This window comes from Panthera tigris, chromosome D1 (assembly GCF_018350195.1).
Source record: "Panthera tigris isolate Pti1 chromosome D1, P.tigris_Pti1_mat1.1, whole genome shotgun sequence".
Lineage (NCBI taxonomy): Eukaryota > Metazoa > Chordata > Mammalia > Carnivora > Felidae > Panthera > Panthera tigris.
The window spans coordinates 59,577,626-59,602,320 of NC_056669.1; the positions used below are offsets into that span (position 1 = coordinate 59,577,626).

The window sequence follows — 24,695 nt, forward strand, 5'->3', positions numbered from 1 at the left end:
TCAGAGAATTTTGAGTAATTTGTTATCACTGGAGATGGCAGGAAGTGGCAGTTGATGTGGCAAAGGAGGCAGGTGGGTCTTGCATATCGTTGTGAAATTTTAATTTTAATTTTAATTGGAATTAATGCTTTCAAAATAAGAATCATAGAATAGGACAGAAAAGACCTTCAAGGTCAGTCGATTACAAGTGCTGCGTCTCAATTATCTCTATTGCTGATCTCTTGGCACATGGCCTTTATATAGCAAGCACTTAGGAAATATCTATCTTTTACCTCCTTCTGGGATGTCCATTACATGTGAGAGATCAGCATCACTGTAATAGTGGGCTCCGGGGTTGCACATTCTTAGTATCTTTATATTCCTTTTACAATATGTTAAATATATTCATATTTAAGAGAGAGCTTCATTCACACATAGAAGAGCATATTTTGTGCCAGGCACTGTTCTGAGTTTGATATGTGAATCAATTCATTTGTAATACCCTCAACATGAGGGTATTATGAAGTTTTGTACTACTGTTGCCCCTATTTTACAAATGATGTGCATGATACACTCAAAGTGATAGAACTGGGATTCAAAACCCAGGCAATCTGGCTCTAGAATAAAGCTCTGAACCATCGTCCTACAGTGAATCCAAGCCAATGTAAGTAACCCCCTGGCCCCTAGCTGAATATCTGTATTTTAGATTGGCTGACAATTGGGGGACCTTTTTCTTTCTTTTGTGTAGGGGACAAAAGACACATTGACTAGTTATGGTAAGCTAAGCACCCTGCTGGGTGTTGTAGGGTGAGAGACATTTATTCACTTATTATTTTTTTAAGTTTTTATTTTATTTTTTAAAGTTTATTTATTTATTTTGAGAGAGATGGAGACAGTGCAAGTGGGGGAGGGCAGAGAGAGAGTGAGAGACAGAAAAGCAAGCAAGATCCACACTGCTAGCTGTGGAGCCCAGCATAGGGCTTGAACCCACAAACCACGAGATCATGACCTGAGCCAAAACCAAGATTCGGACACTTGATCGACTGAGCCACTCAGGTGCCCCTAAAGATGTTATGTTGTGTTGTGTTGTGTTGTGTTATGTTATGTTATGTTATGTTATGTTATGTTATGTTATGTTATGTTATTTATAAATATTTACTTTTGAGAGAGAAAGAAGACAGAGCATGAGTTGGGGAGGGGCAGAGAGAGAAGGAGACACAGGATCTGAAGCAGGCTGCAGGCTCTGAGCTGTGAGCACAGAGCCTGATGTGGGGCTCGAACCCATGAACCGAGATCATGACCTGAGCTGAAGTCTGCCGCTTAACCAACTAAGCCACCTAGGTGCCCCAAGATTTTATTTTTAAGTAATCTCTACACCCAGTATCGGGCTCAAACTCACAATCCTGAGACCAAGAGTCGCATGCTCCTCTGACTGAGCCAGCCAGATGCTCCTCATTCAGTTATTTAATAGCCACATACCCTGCTGTGTGCCAGGCCCCATGCTTGGAGGTGGGCTTATGAAGCTAAATTAATTATTTGTTTAGGTGTTCCAGAGAATGTGTAAGACATTGGTTAGAGATAAATGACAAAACATAGTTTCTATATTTGAGTTGCTTAGGGATAGCAAGGAGGAGGGTAATTAAATAGTAATTATAGTGTAATGGGATAAGTACTGCCATAGATATATACCCTGAGAACTAAGAGAACAAAGAGAGTAGGGCAATTAACTTGCTTGGGTGAGGTCTGGAAAACTTCACAGAGGCAGTGACTTTTTCTTTAGCAGATAAAGACAGGGAGAAAATATTTTAAATGGAGCACCTTGTGTAAAGGCTTAGAGTTATACTGAGTATGGTTTATTCAAGGAGCCTGTAGTAGCTGGATGTATCTAGAGCAAATGTTGGCAAACATTTTCTATAAAGGGCCATACAGTCAATATTTTAGGCTTTGTTGGCCATACAGTCTCTGTCACAGCAACTCAGCTCTGCCTTTGTAACATGAAAACAGCTATAGGCAGTACATAAATAAATGACTGTAGCTATGTTTCAGTAAAGCTTTATTTATAAAAAGAAGCAGCAAGCTGGATTTGGTCCATGGCCATAGTTTCTTGACTCCTTGTCTGAAGTGTAGGTGCCTGGTAGGGAGGGAAAATGGCCAGGAGGCTGCCTGGGAAGCTAGTCTATGACTAGATTGTAAAAAGCCTTGAATGTGAGGCCAAGAAGCTGGGGCTTTATTCTGTAGGTAACGGGGAGCCATGAAATTTTAAGTAGTTTTTAAGTTAAAATTTTAAGTAGTTTTAAAGTTGGTATACTTTATGGATTTGTACTTTACAAAGGTCATTCTGGTGACTAATATGGTGGATGGACTGGCAGAAGTGAGACTAGATGTACAAAGGTGTGTGAGAAATGACTCTCATCTCCCTGCCCTCGGCAATAGCTTCTGATCTCACTGGGGACAGATACTTCATCTATGAGACATCCAAGTCCCAGCACTTTGTACAAATGGCATTTAGAGCTATTGTAGCTAAAATGTGGGTCCTTGGTGGACATTGAAGAGATGAACGAGAGTTGGGAAGCATCTTAGATCTGGGGCATGTGTCTTGAGTGTTCTAAATATTGCGTGTGGGGAGTGGTGAGTGAGAGTAGAGGTGGTGAGGTTTGGTCTGGGAGATGTGGAAGGTGAACAGTCGGAAATGAAGTTGGAAATGGGAGGAAGGAGTAATTGGTTGTAAGGAAATACCCGGGAGACCTGCCTGGACCCCTGTGCCCAGAGATGCCCTGCTCTGCTTCTAGCTTTACATCAGTGACTTCTACTCACTGATGAAGCTGGCTGGGCCTGTTTTGTTGGGAATTCTACAGAGACGTTTCCCCTCCTGTCCACTCTCACCCACATCTCTTTACTCCTGCTTCACTTGGGGTGGGGATGGGGTTGCATTCTTTGTGCCACCGCCACAGAGATCACTTTTCTGAGCTCAGAGCTAAATATACTTAGTGACAGCTGCTCCCTGCTCTTCAGATTGCTCCTGAGCTGTAGCTCTGGCCAATGCTGCATCCCCATGCTAAGGCAAGACTTGTAGGGAGCCTTCTTAGGCCTTCCTGAGAGAAGAGCTGCTTGTTCTGAGTCAGAAATAGTAAATCTTTGTTGTGGGAATCAAAAGTTGCCTCTTGGCTTGGTTTTGTTTTTGCTTTTCTTTGCCTTAAACTTCCTTTTAAACCAGACTTCAGCTATTAGTTGGCTGTGGGGTGGTGTGCAGAGTAATCTGTGGCAGTGCCTACCCCAACTGCGGTGGGCATTGGAGTTTTAGTTCAGTACAGCATTCTTGCTTGCTGTGTTTATGGCTGGATAACTGGGACCTTCATCAAAGTATAGATGGTTTGGCAGGGGGATAGACACATAATAACACTGGTAAGGGTATACACAGCACAGAAGCATCACCTTTGACGAAGAAGCTTTTTCTCTTACTTTCCGTATCCTTATCTCACCCTCCTGCCAATAACAATAACTAACATTTGAGTTGTGCTCTACAATTTACAGAGAGTGCTTTTGTGTGCATCAGGAATCACAAGCTCTCTGCTCTCACACTAGAGAGTACTTGCCTCTTCAGAAGGAGGCAGCTGATGCTCAGCTCTCACATACTGTTGCCAGGTCAGTGTGCAAACCCAGGAGTGGTGCCCTGGGGGTGGGGGTTGAGGCCCTCATGACCTCCCTCAGCACCAACTCCCCCATCTCCACGCTGCCCCAAATGACAACACGCACATAATGTCCTTTGATGTGGACAGTTGATTTTTTCTTAGCTTTAAGTAAAATGTGAATAACAACATCTTCATAAAATGTTGCATTTTGAAGTTAATTTGTAATGGACAACCTACATAAAAATGATGTGCTTGCTATGTGGACACCAGTTTATGACAGGTCCCTAAGCCACCTTTTCTCTTCCAGTCAAATTACAGTCCTTAAGCCCTTAAAATCTAGGAACTCAGGTGTTTCTAGATCTTTATATATATATATTTTTAAGGTAGACTGAAAAGCTGAACTTTCTTGGTGTGAAATTTAGTTTTTAAATATAGGTTCAGTTTAGAAGGTACTCTGTGGGCCACTGAAAGACAGGTGCATAGGCAGCTTATGGACTTCTGCAAGCATGTCTCATTTACAACTTGTCACACTCAGATGAGAGGGAGGCCTAGTCCTCACTCGTTCTGAGTGGGAAACAGGCTCAAACAGGCGAAATACCTTGCCGGAAAGTCACACAGGAAGTAAGGGGTCTGTTTCTATAGGTTGTGAACTCTTCCTCTTTATAGTATACTGCCTTAGCTACTCTTTTCTGCTTGTTTTAGAGAGTGTGTGTGAGAGTGGGAAAGGGGCAGAGGGAGAGAGAGAGAGAGAGAGAGAGAGAGAGAGAGATTGAGAATCTCAAGTAGGCTCCAAGCTCAACGTGGAGCCTGACGCTGGGCTCAATCCCATGACTGTGGGATCATGGCCTGAGCCAAAGTAAGGAGTCAGAAGCTCAACTGACTGAGCCGTGCAGGCGCCCCTGCCTTTCCTACTCTTGAGGCCTGATTGTTCCACTCAGCATCAGGCCCTTCCTTCAGGCAGAACTTCTGTCAGCGCATAGTCCTCATTTGGCACCTCTTCTTGCTGGTCTTGTTTTCCGACCCCATTCCTTCTTTGCATGGTTTGTGGCATGAATAGAGCCTGTACATGAGCCCTGTACGTGCAGCTTCCCCTTACACTTTCTTCCCATGAGCTTCTCTGTTCTCCATATACCTCAGTGATCAGACTTGGCTATAAAAAGCAGTCTATTTCTTATTGGTTCCCAATAAGCAGCTGGTATGTGTCATCCGGTGGTTTCCTAGAGTTAGCTGGGAATGGCAGAAAATCCCCTTCTTTGGATATTTTGGCATTTCTACTCCTAAGGCATGCACATGATGTGTGTTTCTGTAGTCTTAGATTAGGAGGGTCTGGATTAGAACCTTGGAGGACCAACACAGGGTATACCTGTATCTGTAATCTGAGGATTACAGATTTGATTTCTTTAAAATATGTGCGAAACTTGACAACTTTTCATTATACCCACATTACTACCTTGTTTCAAGTTAGGTTTTTGCAGTAGCCACCTGACTGGTTTCCCTGCCCTTGCCTTCCTGTAGTCTGCTCTCTAGCACAGCATTTGGAGCAATCCTTTAAGAGATGCAAATGTGATCATGTCGCATCTCTGTTCAAAGTCCCCTAACAGCTTCCTTCTCAGAGTTGAAATCCAAGCCCATATAATGGCCTACAAGGGTGTTTATGATCTGGACCCCTGATTTCTTCCCTGGATTTGTCTATCACTAGTCACCACCTCTCTCATTTCTCTCAGCCACACTGGCCTCCTCACTGTTCCTTGAACAAGCCGAGCATGTTCTTGCTTCAGGGCCTTTGCATTTGCCATTCCTATTCTTGAGATACTCTTGTCCCAGTTATTCTGCTTGCCTTTCTCCAACATCTCCTTCAGGTACATGTACCTCCTTAATGAAACCTTCCTTGACTCCTCTAAAATGACAAGCCACCAATACCAGTACTCTTGTCATTCCATATTCCTCTTTCCTGCTTTATAGGAATTACTGTTTCTCTCACCCAAAGAGGATATTAGCTCAGTGAGGATAAAGATCTGTATCTGTTTTGTTTACTACTCACTGAATTTCTAGTGCCTGGAACTATGCCTGGTACTTAGAAATCTTATGTTTGTTGACTAAGTGAATTAATGAATTTCTGTCCCCAGACTGGCTGTCTGACTACTTGTGACTGTGTCCCCCTGAGATGTCCCAGTGTCTGTTGTTTAAGGCCTAGTGATCTCATCACTCTCGCCTCCAGTGAGAGAAGACTCTTAATAAGTTAATAGAATTGTTCTAAAATTAATTTTGAAAAATAAATAGCTGAGATTGACAAGAAGTATTCTGAAACATAAGAGCCATGGGAAACAGGGGGTCCAGGCATTAGAAATTACTATTAAAGTACAAAATAAAACAAAAAGTATAATAAGATAGTCAAGGGCTAGCACAAAAATAGAAATATGATTGAGGTGCCTGAGTGACTCAGTCGGTTAAGTATCTGACATCAGCTCAGGTCATGATCTCAGTTGGTGGGTTTGAGACCCGAGTTGGGCTCTGCACAGACAGCTCAGAACCTAGAGCCTGCTTTGGATTCTGTGTCTCCTGTCTCTCTCTCTGCCCCTCCCACACCTGTGTTCTCTCTATCTCTCAAAAATAAAATAAATAGACTGAAAAAAACTAGTTAAAAAAAAGAAATATCATTTAGTGCAGAAGAATGCAGAGCCTGGAAATATACTCAACTATATATAAGGACTTAATTATTACTAAATAGCATTTTTAAAAATGAATAAAAGATAACTTAATGAATGGGGTTGGGATAACAGCGTGGCAACTTGGGAAAAATTCACAATTTACAGGGGCGCCTGGGTGGCTCAGTCGGTTGAGCGTCCGACTTCAGCTCAGGTCACGATCTCGCGGTCCGCGAGTTCGAGCCCCGCGTCAGGCTCTGGGCTGATGGCTCGGAGCCTGGAGCCTGCTTCCGATTCTGTGTCTCCCTCTCTCTCTGCCCCTCCCCCGTTCATGCTGTGTCTCTCTCTGTCTCAAAAATAAATAAACGTTAAAAAAAAAAAATTTTTTTTTTTTTTTAAATTCGCAATTTACAGCATATAATGAATCAAAGGTCAGGTGCCTTAAAAGGCTGACTATTAAAAAACCATAAAAAATACTTTAATCAGTTTAGTTTTTCTAAGAATCAACAAAATCTTTTTGCTCTGGGCTTTTCACCATGTCACTTGCATAATCCTTATTAAAAAATAAATTTTCTCACCAATTACAAATAAGAGGTTGGGGAGCTGGAGAACCTAACCCTTGTTGTCAACTGAATTTAGTTGAGGCTGGAGGGCATGAAGGGCTGTCTAGCCTGTGCATGTGAGCACTGCCTTTATCTCCTCATCTCACGAGACATCTTGACTTCCTAACACCACTCCAGCCTCTGTGGGAGTGTAGCCAGGCCACACCCAAACCACAGGTAGAAGAATGGGTTAGAGCTGCGCCCCAATAGGTGGCCATTAGCCACATGTGGTCATTTAGCTCTGCATTAATTTTTTTTTTTTTAATCTCAGGGTGTGTGTGTGTGTGTGTGTGTGTGTGTGTGTGTGTGTTTGTCACACTAGCCACATTATGAGTGCCCAGTGGCCACATGTGCCTAGTGGGGACTGTTTGAACAGGACAGATATTGAACATTTCCATCATTGCAGAAAGTTGTATTGGATGGTGCCATGTTATAGTTGTGGGCACTGTCAAGTTCCTTGTGCCCAGCAGGCTATATTCTGACTCGGTTGAGAGTGCTCCAGTGTGGACTTGCTTCAAACTTCTCTCCTGAGTCATTAAGTCTTAGATGTCTTAATATCCCCAAAACCCAGGGGGAGGAAATCACCTCTTGATTATGGGTCTAGGTAATCTGTCAGTAGTCTGTTTGTTTAGATAGTAACATTTACTGATGTTACGCTGGGTCAGACCCTTTCCTAGACACAAAGGGTAAGAAAAGAAGGATAAGAGACATTTCCTGAAAATCCTACTAAACTATGTTTTAAAAACATAGTGATCAAAATTGCATATTTCTTTGATGTTTGAGGCTCTAGGGAAAACCGGGATCAAGTGTTCAATCTTGTGCATACTAATGAGGTTAAGAATCTGGCTGAATGAGTATCTGTGAAGTTAATTACCAGTTAAATTTCTAAAAGCTTTGATTTGTTTGGCTTTTCTTCTTATAAGGGTGTATATTATGAAAAGAAATACCAGTAATTTAAAGGACAGCGTATATAGTGCTGGGGGAAAATTTGGACTGTAAAGTCAGATATCTTGGGTTGGAATACAAATTCATCACTTGAGCAAATGTTTGAGTTATCTAATGCTGTATAACGAACTTCCCCAAAACTCGGTGGCTTCAAACAGCAACATTTATTTTGTTATTTATCTGCAATCTGGGCATCGCTCAGTAGGGACAGCTCATCTGTGTCCACTTGGCATCAGATGCAGTGACTCAAAAACTGGGGGCTGGAATCACCTGAAGTCTCAGTCACTTGTCTGAGTCCTGGGCTGGGGAGACAAATAGCTGGGCTGCTCAGATATCTGTCTATATTTCTATGTAGTCTTTCCATATGTTCTAGCCATAATGGTGGCTTTGGGGGTAGCCAGGCTTCATGTATGTTGGCTCAGAGCTCTCAAGGCATGTGTCCCAAAATGGAGAAGGCCAGGTGAAATCTGTATTGCCTTTTCTAACCTACCCTTGGAAGCGACTCGACATCACTGCTGTCAACTGTTTGTTAGAAGATGAGTCACAAATGTCAGCCTATATTCCAGGGGAGGGGAATTCTCCTTTTGTGGGAGGATTATCATAGAATTGTGGACATATTTTAAAACCATCATAGCAAGTAATTAAACCTCTCTAAATTTAATGTGATTTGGGGGCAAGTTGCATTATCTTAGCGTAGTTCTGTTCTCGTTTGTAAAATAGGTGTGATAATTCATTGGTTGTGGGGATTAGATGAGAAAATATTGTAGAAGTTCTTGGAATATTGCTTAGTATATAAACAGGTGATCAAAAAATTGTTAATTCTTTTTCCCTATCCTTCTTCCTTTTTCTAGTGTATTGAATTCCAGTTAACTATCATTTATTATCTTTCCATAATTAAAAAAATACGAGGAAGAAATTGCTTATTCTTTTTTTTTTTTTTCAAGTGAAACATACAACAAAGAAGAAGAGGTAGTCTAGTTGGCAGCTAGGACATATGCACATGGAAGGACATAAGAGTGATGTGGTACACTTATACATTGGGTGGATGGAATGTGCTATGGAAAGTTAGATAGCCTGTGTGGAGATCTCGGTGGGCTGACCCTAGGTATCCCTTGTGACTTGTGTGCTTTTTCCTTGCAGTTCCTGAGGGAAGACCTCAATTACCATGATCCGACAGTGAAACACAGCACCTTCCATGGTGAGGATAAGCTCATCAGTGTGGAGGACCTGTGGAAGGCATGGAAGTCTTCAGAAGGTAATAGGCAGCTTGGTTATCAATCCTAGTTGCTGGAAGATTTAGAGAAGACAGAAGAAGATGGGCAGCAACTTGGCCTTAAAAGTACATGAGTATAAAGTGCTTTGTAAAGAGCAAATTATTAAAATGGTTCTACATACAGTCACTGATTAAGACTGAATCTAGTCACCATGTTGGGAAAGGGGGAAGATGCTTCAAATAGAGTTGGCGCTGCTCTTCATTAGAATTCTAAATGGTTCTATTCTATCCCCACCTGTCTCCTTCCTACCTACCACAGTCTCTGCTGCTTCTCCAGAGGTAGGGAGCTTACTGGCCTTTTGAGGCAGCCCCTTCCTTCTATCAGTCTCTACTTGGTCTCAGCTCTGCTGAGTCCTAGATGATTCAAAGATTGGGTGGAAGTAAGATGGAATCTCCCCTGAGTCTTTTCTTTTCCAGGTTAAATAGCCAGGTTCTTTGAAGAAAACCTGTTTTCTCAGCCTCTTCCTCCTCTTGGTCTCCTGCCTGTGAACATTTCTGTTAATATCTTTCTTAGATCATAGTTCTTAGAGTCAGACACAGACCCGCAGGAATGGTTTGACCAGCACAGAGTTGAACAGGATCGCCAGTTTCTTAGTTCTGGACTCTGCACATCAGCTAATGCAGTCTGATTTGATACTGGAGCCTTCAGCACTCACATCACTCTGCTAACTCATGTTGAACTTATTAAATAAACACTTTAGTTATTTTTCATGTATAAAATTGTTAAACCAGGACTACGATTTTTTTTTCCTGAAACATTTGCTGCAGAGCTGTGAGTGAAAGAGCATATCTAATAGTGTGAAGCTTGACAAGGAAGGGAAAAACAGGGTTTTTGCGTCCTCTCCATCTCTATCTGTGGCTAGAGTGTCCTTTGATACTAACAGGATTGAAAGCGGTCTCTTTGCAGGGTCTCATAAGATAGGTCTTGATGCTAAGAAGGGTTAAACATAAGTGACCATCAGGGCCCTTCCTTTGCAGATGAGGAGCCTTAGGCCTAGATTTATAAAGTTACTTGTTCATTGTCATGCATTTAGTACATTGTAAAGCTAGGACTCAGACCTGGACCTTCTGCTCACTGGATCAAGGCTTTTCCATGCCATCTGGGTTGAAAGCGCTGGTCTGGTGGTAGAGAAAAACCAGTTTGGGTAGGAATGAGGCAGTTTTTATTTTTGTTTTAATCTTACCTAGGATTATAGAATTTTAGATCTGGAAGGGATTATCTATAAGATAGGTTGAGAACATTAAATTTAAAACAAGAAGACCTGGGGGTGCCTGGGTGGCTCAGTCAGTTAAGCTTCTGACTCTTGGTTTCAGCTCAGGTCATAATCTCACAGCTTCGTGGGTTAGAGCCCCACATCGGGCTATGCTCGGACAGTGTAGAATCTGCTTGGGATTTTCTCTCTCTCCCTCTCTCCCTCTCTCTTTGCCCCTACCCCACTTGAGCTGACTCTGTCTCTCTCAAGATAAATAAATAAACTTAAAAAAAAAAAAAAAAAGCAAGAAGACCTGGATTCTAGTCCTATTTCTGGCATGGACAGGCTGATACTTCTTATTAACTCTGTGTTTTTATCAATCTAGAAGAAGCTTAAGTTAGCTTTACAGACGGCTTTCTGGAAATCTTTAAAAGCTGAGTTCCTTGTGGGGGCTTTGTTTAATAGCTCCTGAGCAACTCAGGCTGTTTACTGATGAAAAATCAAGCAATGAAGTGATCTTTGGAATTATACTGGCACTGCCAGGAAAAATCTTCTACTAGTACTGTTTAATTTTAGTTTTCTTCTTTTTCTGTAACAACATAAGGACATGGCGCCTGGGTTTTAAGAGTGGGTTTCATAAGTGGGAACTTGGAATGAAAGATGGCAGGGAGAGCATTCCTGGCCTTCTCAAAGCTCATACACAAGTAGCTGGGAAGGGAAAGTGACCAAGAGAGGGCAGAAACAGGAGTAAATCATAATACTAAAAAGTAGCCAAGACAGTTTTCTGGTAAGAACTTTATTCCTGGACTCAGCAACTATTTGGAACACTTCCAAGTGTGTTCTAAATGACAGGAAGATGGAAGACAATGGAATGAGTTTTGAGGAGTTGGTCCCCATTACTGGTGAGCAAGGGATATTCCAGTGCACTGTGATGTAGCTCACAGCTAAGCTGAGAAGTGACATGTATGTATCATTTTAGGGTTTTCTCACTATGTGTCATGCCTGGTGGTTTGACAAGCTAAAAGTAAGAATCTTCATGGGTACTGTTCCTCCCAACAATTTGCTTCATTAATTAGAGCAAGGCCCCTAATCTCTGGAGTGATGATTTCCAGAGCTACAAAAAGCATGTAATACTCTGGCAGTCACTCAAAGTGGCTGGTCTGAGTTTTGCTAGATGATATAGATATCAGCAGTGTTCATTTGTGTTCAGAACATTAGCTGACTAATGTCAGTACCATCTATGTGATTAGTTGTTAACATTTTCTGACTGATACTGAAAGCCAGTCTTTCCTTCCTGTTGTTTAGATTTTAACAGAAAAGCCTGATAATTGCTACATTAGCCAGTTCTGGACTTCAATAATAAAAACAGCAACAACTAAGAAACTACTCTGATATTTACATGATATTTGATGTGTGCTAGCCACTGTTCTGAATGATTTATATATGTTAATTCATTTCTCACAAAAACCCTTTGAAGTATAAATACTATGATGGTCTGCATTTACAGATGAGGAAAATGAGGCAGAGAGTGTTTGATGAAATAATGTAATGCACTTCTTTCTAACCAGAGTTAGTACAGACTTCACAAATTAAGAGCATAGTCCTCAGTAAGACTGCTCTCACTTTAGATACCAACCAGCCATAAACCCTGGGTGTTCCCAGCCACCTCTGCTCTGACCGACTGGCTACAAATCACAGTTCCCACTATCCCCTCAGGTTTGGTAATTTACTGCATGACTCACAGAACTCAGGAAAGTGCTGTACTTCTGATTACAATTTTATTAGAATGGATAAAAGTTAGGACCAGCCAAAAGAAGAGACCAATAGGGTGAGGTCTGGGAGGGTCCTGAATTTGGGACTTCTGTGTCTTCTGCCCCTGGAATCAGGACATATCACCCTCCCTAGCATATTAATCATGGATGTGTTTGCTAACCAGAAAGCTCATCTGAGCCTCAGGATCCAGAGATTTTATTGAGGTCCGATTACATGGGCATGATTGATTGAATCACTGGCTGCATGACGGCTCTTCATCTCCAGCCCCCCTGTTCCTTTCTGATGGTTGGGCTGATATCTCCTGGCCCAAAGCCCCAATCCTCTAGTCAGCTGGTTGGTCTTTCTGGCAACTAGTCCCCATCCAGAGTCATCTCATTAGCTCAAACTCAAGTGTGATCCAAGGAGCCCCACCATGAATAACAAAGATATTCCTATCACCAGGGAAATTGACACCAAATTGACACCAAATTTGAAGGGTCTTTGAAGACAAAGACCACCAAATTCTTTGTTGTACAAAATTAAAGAAGAAGGAGCTGAACAAACAGGGCTGAGGAAGGATCAAGAACAAGGGGAACTCCAGGGATCCCAGCAGCAGGGTCTAGGGGATTGGCCTTTTGTAATTGGCTACTCTTGGATGTCTCCACTTCGTTCATTTTTCATCTAAGTATCTTTGCTCAACAGTGAGATATGGTGGAGGGAAAATCAGATTGGCATAGTTTGTATCACAGACTTATTATGTAAGGTAGTGGTAGTGAGAGCTTAGACTGTGGGGGAGGGGGCAGCAATTTCCAGTCCCTCTAAGGCCCTGTGAGGTAGGGGGAGTGGTAGTTTTTTTAAAGGAAGGGATGCCAGGTAGATTTTGTAGAATCTTTGAGAAATAGAATTGTTTGCATATTTGAGCTAGGGGAAATAGTAACAGTGTCCTTAGAAGGGGTGCTGGGAGGACTGACCTAAGAGGACTCTCTTCTAAAGCATGGCTTCCATTCTTCTAAACAAAGTACATCATGTCTATTTTTTCTCCCCTTTCCTGGACATGAGATTTTAAAAGATGCTATCTGCCAAACTTAAATAACAATTTCGTTCTCCCTTTGTATAGATCAAAGACATATTAAACTATCAATTTTGATTCTAACTAAAATGATTCCAGCTAAAAGCAAAAGTACTTGGTATTCTAGTGTGACTCTGAACTTTGTCTTGAGAAAATGTTTACTTTCTACTGGAAATGATTTGGAAATAATTCCAAAGAATAATTTAGAAATAATAAACTCACAGATCTCCAGTTCTGTCTGTGCTATTCTTTGCAGGATGGGATTTTTCACAGGAGGCAGTGGAGCAGTACTGGCAAACCAGGAGGCTTTTAGAGAGAAACCCAGCAGAACTGGCCTTTCTCTGTTGATATAGCACAGCAGGGGCAAGTGGCATTGGACTTCTGTCTAAACCATTTCAGAAGTCATATCAGTATAAAAAAGTTGGCATCCCCTTTTTGCTTTTACATAAACCCAGTGAGACATATGTTTCTTCTGTTCCTTTAGCTCTATAAAAATTACTTTGCTAAGTGAATCTTCAAGTCATTTAGTTAACTGCCTCAGCCATTGTTGCTACATTTTGGGGGAGAAAGATACAACTGGCTTTTTATTTCTCTTGGATTCTTTTAGATACTTTTTCTCCAATAACAAAAAACAATTAGCATCAATGCAGTGATTTAAAACTTATCACAGGCATTTTCTATTTATATTAAATAGCTGCTTGAGGGTAAACGTTCTTACTTGTATCCCCATTTAATAAAGGAGCATCTCTCACCTATTTCTGTTACCAAGTCCTGAGGATTCTATCTCTCTTATATATATTTTATATGCATCTCCTATGATACTGCCTTAGCTCAACTTCATCTTTTTGAAAGATTTATTGAGTTGTAACTGATAATACAATCAGGTGTAAATATTTAAAGTGTACAATTTTTTAAAGTTTTGACACATGTATTCAGATGGCTATCCTTTATGAGATATATGCTTTGCAAAGATTTTCTCCCAGTCTGTGGCTTATCATTCTTTTAATAGTATCTTTTGAAGAACAGTAAGTTTTAATTTTTCTGAGGTCCAGTGTTTCAATTTATGCTTTTAAGAATTATGCCTTTGGTGTCATATGTAAGAAATATTTGCCTAACCCAAGGTCACACAAGCATTTTCTCCCATGTTTTCCTCTAGAAGTTTTATAGTTGCAGGTTTTACATTTAGGCCTCTAATCTGTTCTGTATTAATTTGCGGATGTTAGTGTTAACAAAGAAGTCCCAAGTCCTTCTTTGTGCTTCTGGGCGTCTCAGTTGTTTCTAGAACCATTTGTTGAAAATTCTGTCCTTTCTCCCACCGCATTGCCTGGTCTTTTGTTAAAAAACAGTTGTCCATATAAGTATGGGTTTATTTCTGGTCTTTGTATTCTGATCCACTGATCTATTTGCCTGTCCTTATGTCAATACCATGCAATTTTGATTACAATAGTCTTATAATAACTCTTTTAGTCAGATAGTGTTAGCTCTCCAACTTTGTTTTCTTTTTTCAAGTTGTCCTGGCTGTTTGATCTCGAATCAACTTGTCAATTTCTATAAAAAAAAGCCTACTAGGATTTTGACTAGCATTGTATTGAATCTATAGCTCAGTTTGAGAGAACTGACATCTTGACAATATTGAGTTTTCTGATCGATGTATAAAGTATATCTCCCCATTTAGTTAGGATATGTATTTTGTAGTTTTCAGTGTACAGGTCTTTCTTTCATACCTTTTGTCAGATTTATCTCTAAGTATTTCATAGATTTTGATGGTATTATAAATAGTACTTCTAAAATTGTGGTAAAATATATAAAAAAGTTGACCACGTAAATGGTATTTAATTCCTGATTGTTGTTTATATATAGATATATAATTGATTTTTATATATTGGTCTTGTATTCTGCAACCTTTCTAAACTCACTTATTTGTGAGATGCCATCAGAGTTTCAACTGAGGTAATCAAGTCTTCTAGTAAAGAAAATTTTGTTGTTTTCTTTTCCAATCTGGATGCCTTTAAAAAAGTCTTCTTCTTGTCTGATTGCCCTGGTTAGTATCTCCAGTACAGTGTTGGGAGAAGTGGTAAGAGTAGGCATCATTGCCTTGGTTCTGATCTTAAGGAGGAAAGAATCCAGTCTTTCATCATTAAATATAAACATAGTTGTGGGCTTTTTTTCCCTTTTATCAGATTGAGGAAGCTATTACTAATTTGCTGAGAAATTTTTTATCAGGAATGGATATTGGATTTAAAAAAAATTTTTTTTAACGTTTTATTTATTTTTGAGAGAGGGAGAGACAGAGCATGAACAGGGGAGGGTCAGAGAGAGGGAGACACAGAATCCGAAACAGGCTCCAGGCTCCGAGCTGTCAGCACAGAGCCCGACGCGGGGCTCGAACTCACGGACAGCAAGATCATGACCTGAGCCGAAGTCGGCCGCTTAACTGACTGAGCCACCCAGGCGCCCCGGATATTGGATTTTTATCAAATGAGTTTTCTGTGTCTATTGAGATGATTGCCTGGTTTTTCTGTTTTTGTTTGCTAAGATGGTGAATTACATTGATTAATTTTTGAATGTTAACCCTGCATCCTTGGGATAAACCCCACTTGGTCATCATCCTTTTACTATATGGTTGGATTCTATTTGTTAAAATTTTGTTTCATATTTTTATACCTTTGTTAATGAGGGATATTGGTTTATAGTTTTCTTGTAATATCTTTGTTTTTGGTATCAGGATTATGCTGACCTCATTAAGTTAATTGGGAAGTAGTCTTCAATTTTTCAGAAGACTTCATATATAATTGGTATTATTTTTCCTTAAATACTTGGTAGAATTCACTAGTAAAGCCATATGAGCCTGGTGTTGTCTTTGTAGGAAGGTTTTTAATGACAGTGTCAATTTCTTTCATAGGTATAGGACTGTTAGGTTATTTACTTCTTAAGTGAGCTTTTGTAGTTTGTGTCTTCAATTTGTCTATTTCATTACATTGTCAAATTTATAGGCATACATTTATTCATAATCTTTTCTTATTATTCTTTTAATATATTGATATACCCAAAGAACCAGTGTTTGGTTTCAAGGATTTTCTCTATTGTTAGCTATTTCATTGATTTTTACTTTGATCTTTATTATTTTCTTTCTTCTGCTTACTTTGGGTTTAACTTGTTCTTTTGTAGTTTGTTAAGGTGGAAACTGAGGTCATTGACTTGAGACCTTTCCTGTTTTCTAATATTGGCATTTAGTACTATAAATTTCCTGTAAGTACTGCTTTAGCAGCATTTCACAAATTCTGGTGTGTTGTGGCTTTTTGCTTTTTGCTAACTGATTTATAGGTAGCATAGACAGAGTAAAAATACCTAAAATGAAAGCACAACTGGTGGTAAATGCTTATTCTTTTTTTTTTTTTGGTCTGATACAGTCTTCAATAACTTGATATCCCTCAATAATGTATTCCAATTTGAGGAATTATTTTGGCCCTGGAAATTCATGCCTCTGAAATCTGTCTTGTATCTTATATCCATCTAGCATTGGCTCTTCACCATGTTAGATGATATGTTTTATTTTTATTTTTATTCAACTCAAATATTCTATTTACTTTCCATTTCCTTTTTGATATTTTTGATATCTTCTTTGATTCATGAGTTTTGTTTTGTTTTGTTTTTTTTTTAGAAGCATGGTATGTAGTTTTCAAATGTTAGGGGATTTTCTAAAGATTTTTCTGTTATTGATTTCCAGTTTAATTCCATTGTGGTTTGAGAACATACTTTGTATGGCTTGAATCCTTTACAGTTTTTTAAAACATTTTATTACATTTCTGAATATTATATATCTTGGTAAATGTTCCATGTGCATTGGGCTGTTGTTGGGTGGAGTGTTCAATAAATGTCAATCGGGCCATGTTGGTTGATGGTGTGGTTCATGTCTACTATATCTTTGCTGATTTTCTGCCTAGTTGCTCCATCAGTTATTGAGGGGGAGTATTTAAATTTTCAACTATAATATTGGATTTGCCTATTTTTTCTTGCAATTAGTTCTGTGAGTTTTTGCTTCATGTATTTTGAAGGTATGTTACTAGGTGCATAAAGATTTAGGATTATTTATTTATTTATTTATAATGTTTGTTTATTTTTGAGAGAGAGAGACAGAATGTGAGTGGGGAAGGGGCAGAGAGAGGGAGACACAGAATCCAAAGTGGGCTCCAGGCTCTGAGCTGTCAGCATAGACCGTGATGTGGGGCTTGAACTCACTAACCGTGAGATCATGACCTGAGCTGAAGTCGGACGCTTAACCGACTGAGCCACCCAGGTGCCCCTGTTATTATTTTTTAAAAGTTTATTTATTTAAGGGGTGCCTGGATGACTCAGTCAGTTAAGCATCTGACACTTGATTTTGGCTCAGGTCATGATCTCATGGCTTGTGAGTTTGAGCCCTGCATTGGGCTCTGTGCTGACAGTGAGGAGCTACTTGGGATCCTCTCTCTCTCTCTCTCTCTCTCTCTCTCTCTCTCTCTCTCTCTTTCTCTCTCTCTCTCTCCCTCTCCCTCTCTCCCTCTCTCTCCCTCTGTCTCTGCCCCTCCCTCACTTACCCTGTCTCTGTCTCTCCCAAAATAAGTAAATAAACTTAAAAACAAAACAAAAAAAAGAAAGAAAGAAAGAAAGAAAGAAAGAAAGAAAGAAAGAAAGAAAGAAAGGAAGGAAGGAAGGAAGGAGGGACTGCGTGGCTCAGTTGGTTGGGCATCCAGCTTCGTCTCAGGTCATGATCTCATGGTTCATGGGTTCAAGCCCCACATTGGGCTCTCTGATGATAGTTCAGAGCCTGTAGCCTGCTTTGGATTCTTTGTCTCTCTCTCATTCTGCCCTTCCCCAACTTGTGCATGTGCGCTCTCTCTCTCTCTTTCGCTTTCTCTCTCTCAACAACAACAAAAAAACATTAAAAAAAGAAAAAAGAAATGCATTAAATATAAAAACACAAGTATATTAAAAGTAAATACATGGAAAAAGATACACAAAACTAATAATACTCAAAATAAAGCTATATTTATATCAAAATATCAAAATTATATCAAAATCTGATAGCACAGAGCCTGATGTGGGGCTTGAACCTATGAGACTGTGAGATCATGACCTGAGCCGATACCGAGTCAGACCCTTACCTGACTGAACCACCCAGGCGCCCCTAAATGCATTTTTTTTTTAATATATGAGATTTCTTGTCAAATTGGTTTCCATAAATGCATTTGTTATAGGCAGTTTATGATTGGGTCTTATATTTTTTGGCAATCTGATAATCGCTGCCTTTTAGTTGGGGTATTTAGACCATTTACATTTAATGTGGATATTAATATGAGTAGATTTGAGGCTACTATCTTGCTATTTGTTTTCTGATATTTTTCCCTACTGTTTTTTCTTCTCTTTTCTTTTTTTTTCTACCTTATTTTGGGTTAATGAGTAGTTTTTTATAATTCCATTTGATCTTTTTTTTTGTTGTTTTAACCCTGTTTTGTTATTTTAGTGGTTGCTTTAGGAGATAAAATATGCATCTTTAATCTTTCATAGTCTTCTTTCTAGGGATGTTATTATTTTATTTGTTATTGAAATATAGTTGACAATATTTCATTAGTTTCAGGTGTATGACATAGTGATTCAACAACTCTATATATTATGCTTTACTCACCATAACTGTAGCTACTATCAGTCACCACACAATGCTATCTGCAACACCATTGATTATATCTCTATGCTGTACCTTTCATCACTGTGACTTATTCATTTCATGACTGGAAGCCTGTCCATCCCACTCCCCTTCACCCATTTTGCTCTTTCTCTAGCCCCCTCTCCTCTGGCAACCAACCACTAGATTGTTCTCTGGGACTGTTTCTGCTTTGTTTGTTTGTCCATTTATATTGTTTTTTTAGATTCCACATCTAAGTTAAATCATATGGTATTTATTTTTCTCGAACTTCCTTCACTTAGCATAATACCCTCCAGGTCCATCTGTGTTGTTGCACATGTTAAGATCTCATTCCTCTTTGTGGCTGAGTAGTATTTCAATGTATATATACCACATCTTCTTTATCCATTCATCTATCAATGGACACTTAGGTTGCTTTCATATCTTGGCTATTGTAAATAATGCTGTAATAAACAGGGGTGCATATATTTTTTAAAGTTAGTGTTTTCATTTTTTTAATGTTTATTTATTTATTTTGAAATAGAGACAGAGAGAGTGAGAGAGAGAGAGAGAGAGAGAGCATGAGGGGGGCGGGGAGAGGCAGAGAGAGAGAGAGGGAGAGAATCCCAAGCAGGCTCTGTGCTGTTAGCACAGAGCCTGACGTGGGGCTCAATCTTGTGAACTGGGAGGTCATGACCTGAGCTGAAATCAATAGTTGGACACTTAACCAGCTGAGCCACTCAGGCACACCAGTGTTTTCACTTTCTTTGGATAAATACCTAGCGGTAGAAATACTGGATCATATGGTAATTTTATTTTTAATTTTTTGAGGATCTTCCATACTGCATTCCACAGTGACTGCACCAATATACATTCCCACCAACACAGCGCATGAGGGTTCTCAAGAGCTATTATTACACCTTGTCACATATAGTGTAAGAGCCTAACACTAGTGTACTTCCATTTATTCCTAAATCTTGGTTCCACTCTCTGCACTGTGGCCTGGAAATTCTTTCAGAGCCATAACTAGGACAAGTATATCACCTGCCTCATTTGTTTACCATCTCTCAAGGACCAATGTCCATTATAGGCTGATGTCCAGTGTCTTTAAAACCATTGTTTCATATATTTTGTCTTTTCTCTTTGGTTGTTTCAGGAGAGAGGGTAAATTCCATTGTAGTTACTTCATCTTAGCCTGAAGCAGAAACCTCAGCTTAATCATTTTGCTTGGATGCTTTCATACTGTACTTCTTGGCCTGTCTAGCTCTACTGCAGTTTGTCCTTCAATTGGTTCTAGAGGGATCTTTCTAAAGTAAATATCTGACCAGGTCTCTGCTTAAATTTTTCAGTGGCTTCCTATTTTTTATTTTTATTTTTTTAATAGTGAAACAAATATGCCAGAACACCAAATTTCTAGGTGGAAGAAATATTCTTAATTGGAACCTGGACGAATAAAGGTATTGCTAAAGATGTTACAAGTAAATTCCTGTGTAATCACATGTGATAATCTTATGTTACTTGGAGGAGATAAATACTGGCTTTTCTATTCATTAGGTAACACTTGAGTTTGTAAAGAATTAGCAGTAAGCTTAGGTTACAACTGCTGTCTCATTTGGGACTTAACAAAATGAGGTACTTGAAAGCTTAGTAGTTGTTGATGAAACAATTTTTTATAGAAAATGCCATTGACTTTTTTTAGTGTTTATCAATGAGATGTTAAATGCTGAAATTAAATGCCCATTTGTAATCTCAACTGAATTATTTCCATTGGGGGAAAAAGTTCAATATGTATATATAAATAAAAACCTGGTGACCTTTTATATCCTGAGAGTTTCTTTATATTTTAATGCCATGTTTCTCCATCATGCCTTATTCACCTCTGTAGTATTGGCCCCCAAAAGTACTGTTTTCTCCTACAATTTGTGTAAACGTGCCTTCATTACAAAAAAAAATAAATAAATAATCAGGGTGCCTAGGAGGCTCAGTTGATTAAGTGTCCAACTCTTGATTTCAGCTCAGGTCATGATCTCATGGTTTATGGGTTTGAGCCATGCATTGGGCTCTACACTGACAGCATGGAACCTGCTTAAGATTCTCTCTCCTTCTCTCTCTGCTTCCTCCTTCAAAATACATACATAAACTTAAAAGAATTACTTGAAGAAATTACTTAAAAGAATTATACCTTCTATATACCAGGCATTGTGCTAGATTAGTTTAGCGTGTCAGGCCCATGCTTATCTCTGTGATCCACTTATTTTCTTCTTTTCTACCACTCTTCATCACATCTACTCTATAGCTGCACTAATTTATTTGCAGTTGGGAGGATATGTCGTTTCCTTTCATCCCATGTTGCTTTCATAGATACTGTTCTCTCTGTCCCTCCCCCTTGTTGATCTGATTAAATCCTATTTGACAACACTCAGTTTAAGTCTTCTTTTTTTTTTTTTTAACGTTTATTTATTTTTGAGACAGAGAGAGACAGACCATGAACGGGGGAGGGTCAGAGAGAGGGAGACACAGAATCTGAAACAGGCTCCAGGCTCTGAGCTGTCAGCACAGAGCCCGACACGGGGCTCGAACTCACGGATGGACCCCGAGATCATGACCTGAGCCAGAGTCGGCGGCTCAACCGACTAAGCCACCCAGGCGCCCCTTAAGTCTTCTTTTTATTTTCTCCTTTTATTCTCTTTATTTTCCATATTCTTTTCATTCTTTCTTTTATTTCAAGATTTTATTTAAATTCAAATTAGCTAATGGATAGCATATAGTATAGTATTGGTTTCAGGAGTAGAATTTAGTGATTCATCACTTACATATAGCACCCAAAGTATACCCTTCTTTAGGAAATCTTCCCTGGAGACCATAGTTTAGGTTAGATGCTTTCTGTGCTCCCACATCTCCTTACCCTTATCTCATCACAGCATTTAGTACACTAATTGTAATCATCTATTCCCTTGCCTGTTTTCCCACCAGATTGCTTGAGGACATTACCTTATATGATTTTATATCTTAACACTTTGCACAGGGCCTGGTCCAGCATAGGGATGTGGAAGACAGAAGTTTGTCCTTGGCTCTACCATTGTGAGATCTTACACAAGTTGTTTGGCTCATTCAACATTCCAAAGCCTAGGTTCTCTTACTGCTCTGCAGCCGTGTAGACCGGGTTTGTGCTGGGTAGCCTAGTGGGCCTGTCACATGAGGCCTTGGCCCAAGTGCCAGATTCTCTTTTACAGTGATGATTCAGGAGTTGAGGTTGACACCACATCAGAAAACTAAGACCCCTGCCTCCCTCTAGGTGCAGGTGGCAAACTGCTAGTGAGAGCCAGAAGGAAACCACTTAGAGAGACAATGGGCCACAACGTGTCTTTGCTCACATTTCTTCCCTCTGGTGAGCCTATAGGTGTATCCACCCAGATTCTAACCAGTTTTCAATATCTATCGCTTGTTGAATGAATGTATATTTCTTCATTCATGTATATGAATGAAGAAGAAATTACTACTGAGTTTGTATTAAATCCTAGGTGTTTTCAAACATATGAACTCATTTAATTCAACAACTTGAAGAGATCAACACTGTTAGATGGTAAGCTACCTGGGTATCTGTCTCAATCACTGCTCTGTTTCCAGTGCCTGGCACAAAGTAGTACAAAATAAATGTTATGAATGACTGGAAAGAAATTTTATAGAAGGGGAAATTGAGGTTCAGAATGGTTAAGTGATTTACCCAAGGTGATCCATGGCCAATAGGATGGAAATCAAAGTCTTCCAGCTTCAAATCTAGTGCTTTTTCTGATAAATTCGACAATTAAAATCCGGCCTTCTAACATGGCCAGGTATTTGGAAATCCTGAATGACTTCATTTTTTGTGGCTATTCTAAATTAAAGTAGGAGAGTTTACGCATTTTACATACAAATCTTTCTCAAAGGAAAAAGGCCTTTTCCCATGAAGCATAGTGTGGAGGCCAGGATAGATCTTTACTATCTGAGAAGCTAACTGATCATCAATTTATAGAGGTCTCTGCTGATAGGTATAAGTGCTTAAAAAAAAAATTCTCTCCTTTACTTCCATGAGAAGTCTGTGGGGGGCAGTGATGCTGTTGGTGGGAAAACATAGTGGAACTCCTGATGGGATGTGCTACAAGTGATCCAGGACCTACAGATTGCCTTCATTTGTTAATTAATTAATTAATTAATTAATTCATATTGATTCTCTTGTCCATTCAGTAAACTTTACAGAGTATTTAGAATGATCTAGCCCTGTGTTAGGCATTGGGGAATACAGAAATAGAAAAGACATGTTCCCTACCACTATAGTGCTTATATATAGCACAATGGAGAAGAGAGACATGTGACTAATAATAACAATATAACATACATGTTAGAAAAGAAGTCTGAATAAAGAAAGTGCTAAGTAAGCAGAGAAGGGAGTGCTAGTACTCATATTTTGAAGGTTTTAGAAGAGAGGATTTAGAAACGAGCTCCAAAGCATTTCCACAATGAAGAGCTGGAGCTAGGTTTTAAGGATTAGTTGGTGTTTGGCAGTCCACAAAGAGGGAAAAGAGCTTTTCTGGAAATAGCAAAGACCTGGAAGTCTGAGAGCAATGTCCAAAGATGAGTAGCAAAATAGTGCAAGACACTGATTGTAGATCAGGTCTGCTAAGTTCAGAGCAACAGCTGAGGCAGCATCCAGGGAAGAGCTGTGAAGTTCAGGTCATCTGTTTGGTATGAGTTTGACTGTTTACCCAGTGGTTTCCAGCTTCATAAGATAATCAGCTAGGTGCTAGAAGAGAATACTGTAGCTTATGCTCATATTGTATTTATTTCATTCTTTAATTTTTGTGTATGTTTTACAGTATACCTAATGTCAGTACATGAGCCTGATTTATAAATAGATAGTCCTGTGTTGGCAATGTATGCTCCAAATACAGGTAGGTTATGTCATTAAAAGGGTTGGAGACTACAAAGTTAATCACCTTATACACTTGTCTTATGAAGGACTATTTGGTGCTGAAAACACCAGAGATTGGCCTTCTCTGACGCTGTGTAGTATTGTCTGTCATTTTGCCCAGAGAGGTAGTTTTTGATCTCTCTAGGGGCCTCATGGACAGGCTTAGGGTGATGAGAGGCTCATGACTTTAGAAGACTGTCTCTTGCTTGCATATCCTCCTGGAATTTGGGCATGTGAGTCATTTGGAGACTATCTGTACTAAGCTCTCCTTGCCAAATTCTGTGGCCTTCTAACAGCCACAGCTCTCTGTACTTGCTATTACCTTCGTCCTCACTTTGGCCTGGAGATTCTTCCCATTTTCTCTTTTGGAATGAGAAAGTAGAACAAGCCTTTTAACTTTTAGGTACTTGAACCTTAGGGGTAAGGGACCCTGATATCTTGCCTTGGCTATTGATTGGGACACAGGGTCACTCTCTGATAAGGATACAGCCCAGCCTGGCTTACTTTGCCCAGACTGTAGTGACTCTGGGTGGCCAACACCATGCTGCCAAGCTTACCTAGATAGCGTGTGTGCCTAGGTAACAGAATGATGTGTAGAGCACATGTACACACACACACACACACACACACACACACACACCAAAATAACTACCTCGAGGTTTGTCCTGATATGCTAAAGCCATTATCCTCTTCCCAATAGCTTAGCCATGTAGGGGCTGACTATGTTAAGAGTCCATCCTCATTGGAATGCAGTGGCCCCCTTACCTTATAGACCTCCATCTCACTTAATGTCGTGTTTACAGCAGTGGTTCTCGGCTGGTGGGCAATTTTATCCCCCAGGGAACATTTCACAGTACCCGGAGACATTTTTGATTGTCATGACTGGCAGCATGCTACATCTCGTGGGTGGATGCTGGAGATATTGGTTAATATCCTCCACTGCAGAGGACAACCCCCCCCCCCCCAACAAAGAATTATCCTGTCCAAAATGTCAGTGG

At 39.8% G+C, this 24,695-nt stretch overlaps 1 protein-coding gene across 10 annotated transcripts in view; it reads left to right on the forward strand.

The window, feature by feature from the left end:
* The window catches only part of STIM1 (stromal interaction molecule 1), a 182,347-nt gene that overhangs the window by 120,402 nt on the left and 37,250 nt on the right, over nucleotides 1–24,695 (forward strand). For all 10 annotated transcript variants that reach the window (XM_042958665.1, XM_042958666.1, XM_007089366.3 and 7 more), the window contains one exon: nucleotides 8,941–9,055. In XM_042958665.1, coding sequence (XP_042814599.1) covers nucleotides 8,941–9,055 — 115 coding nt within the window. The remainder of the gene's footprint in view (nucleotides 1–8,940; nucleotides 9,056–24,695) is intronic.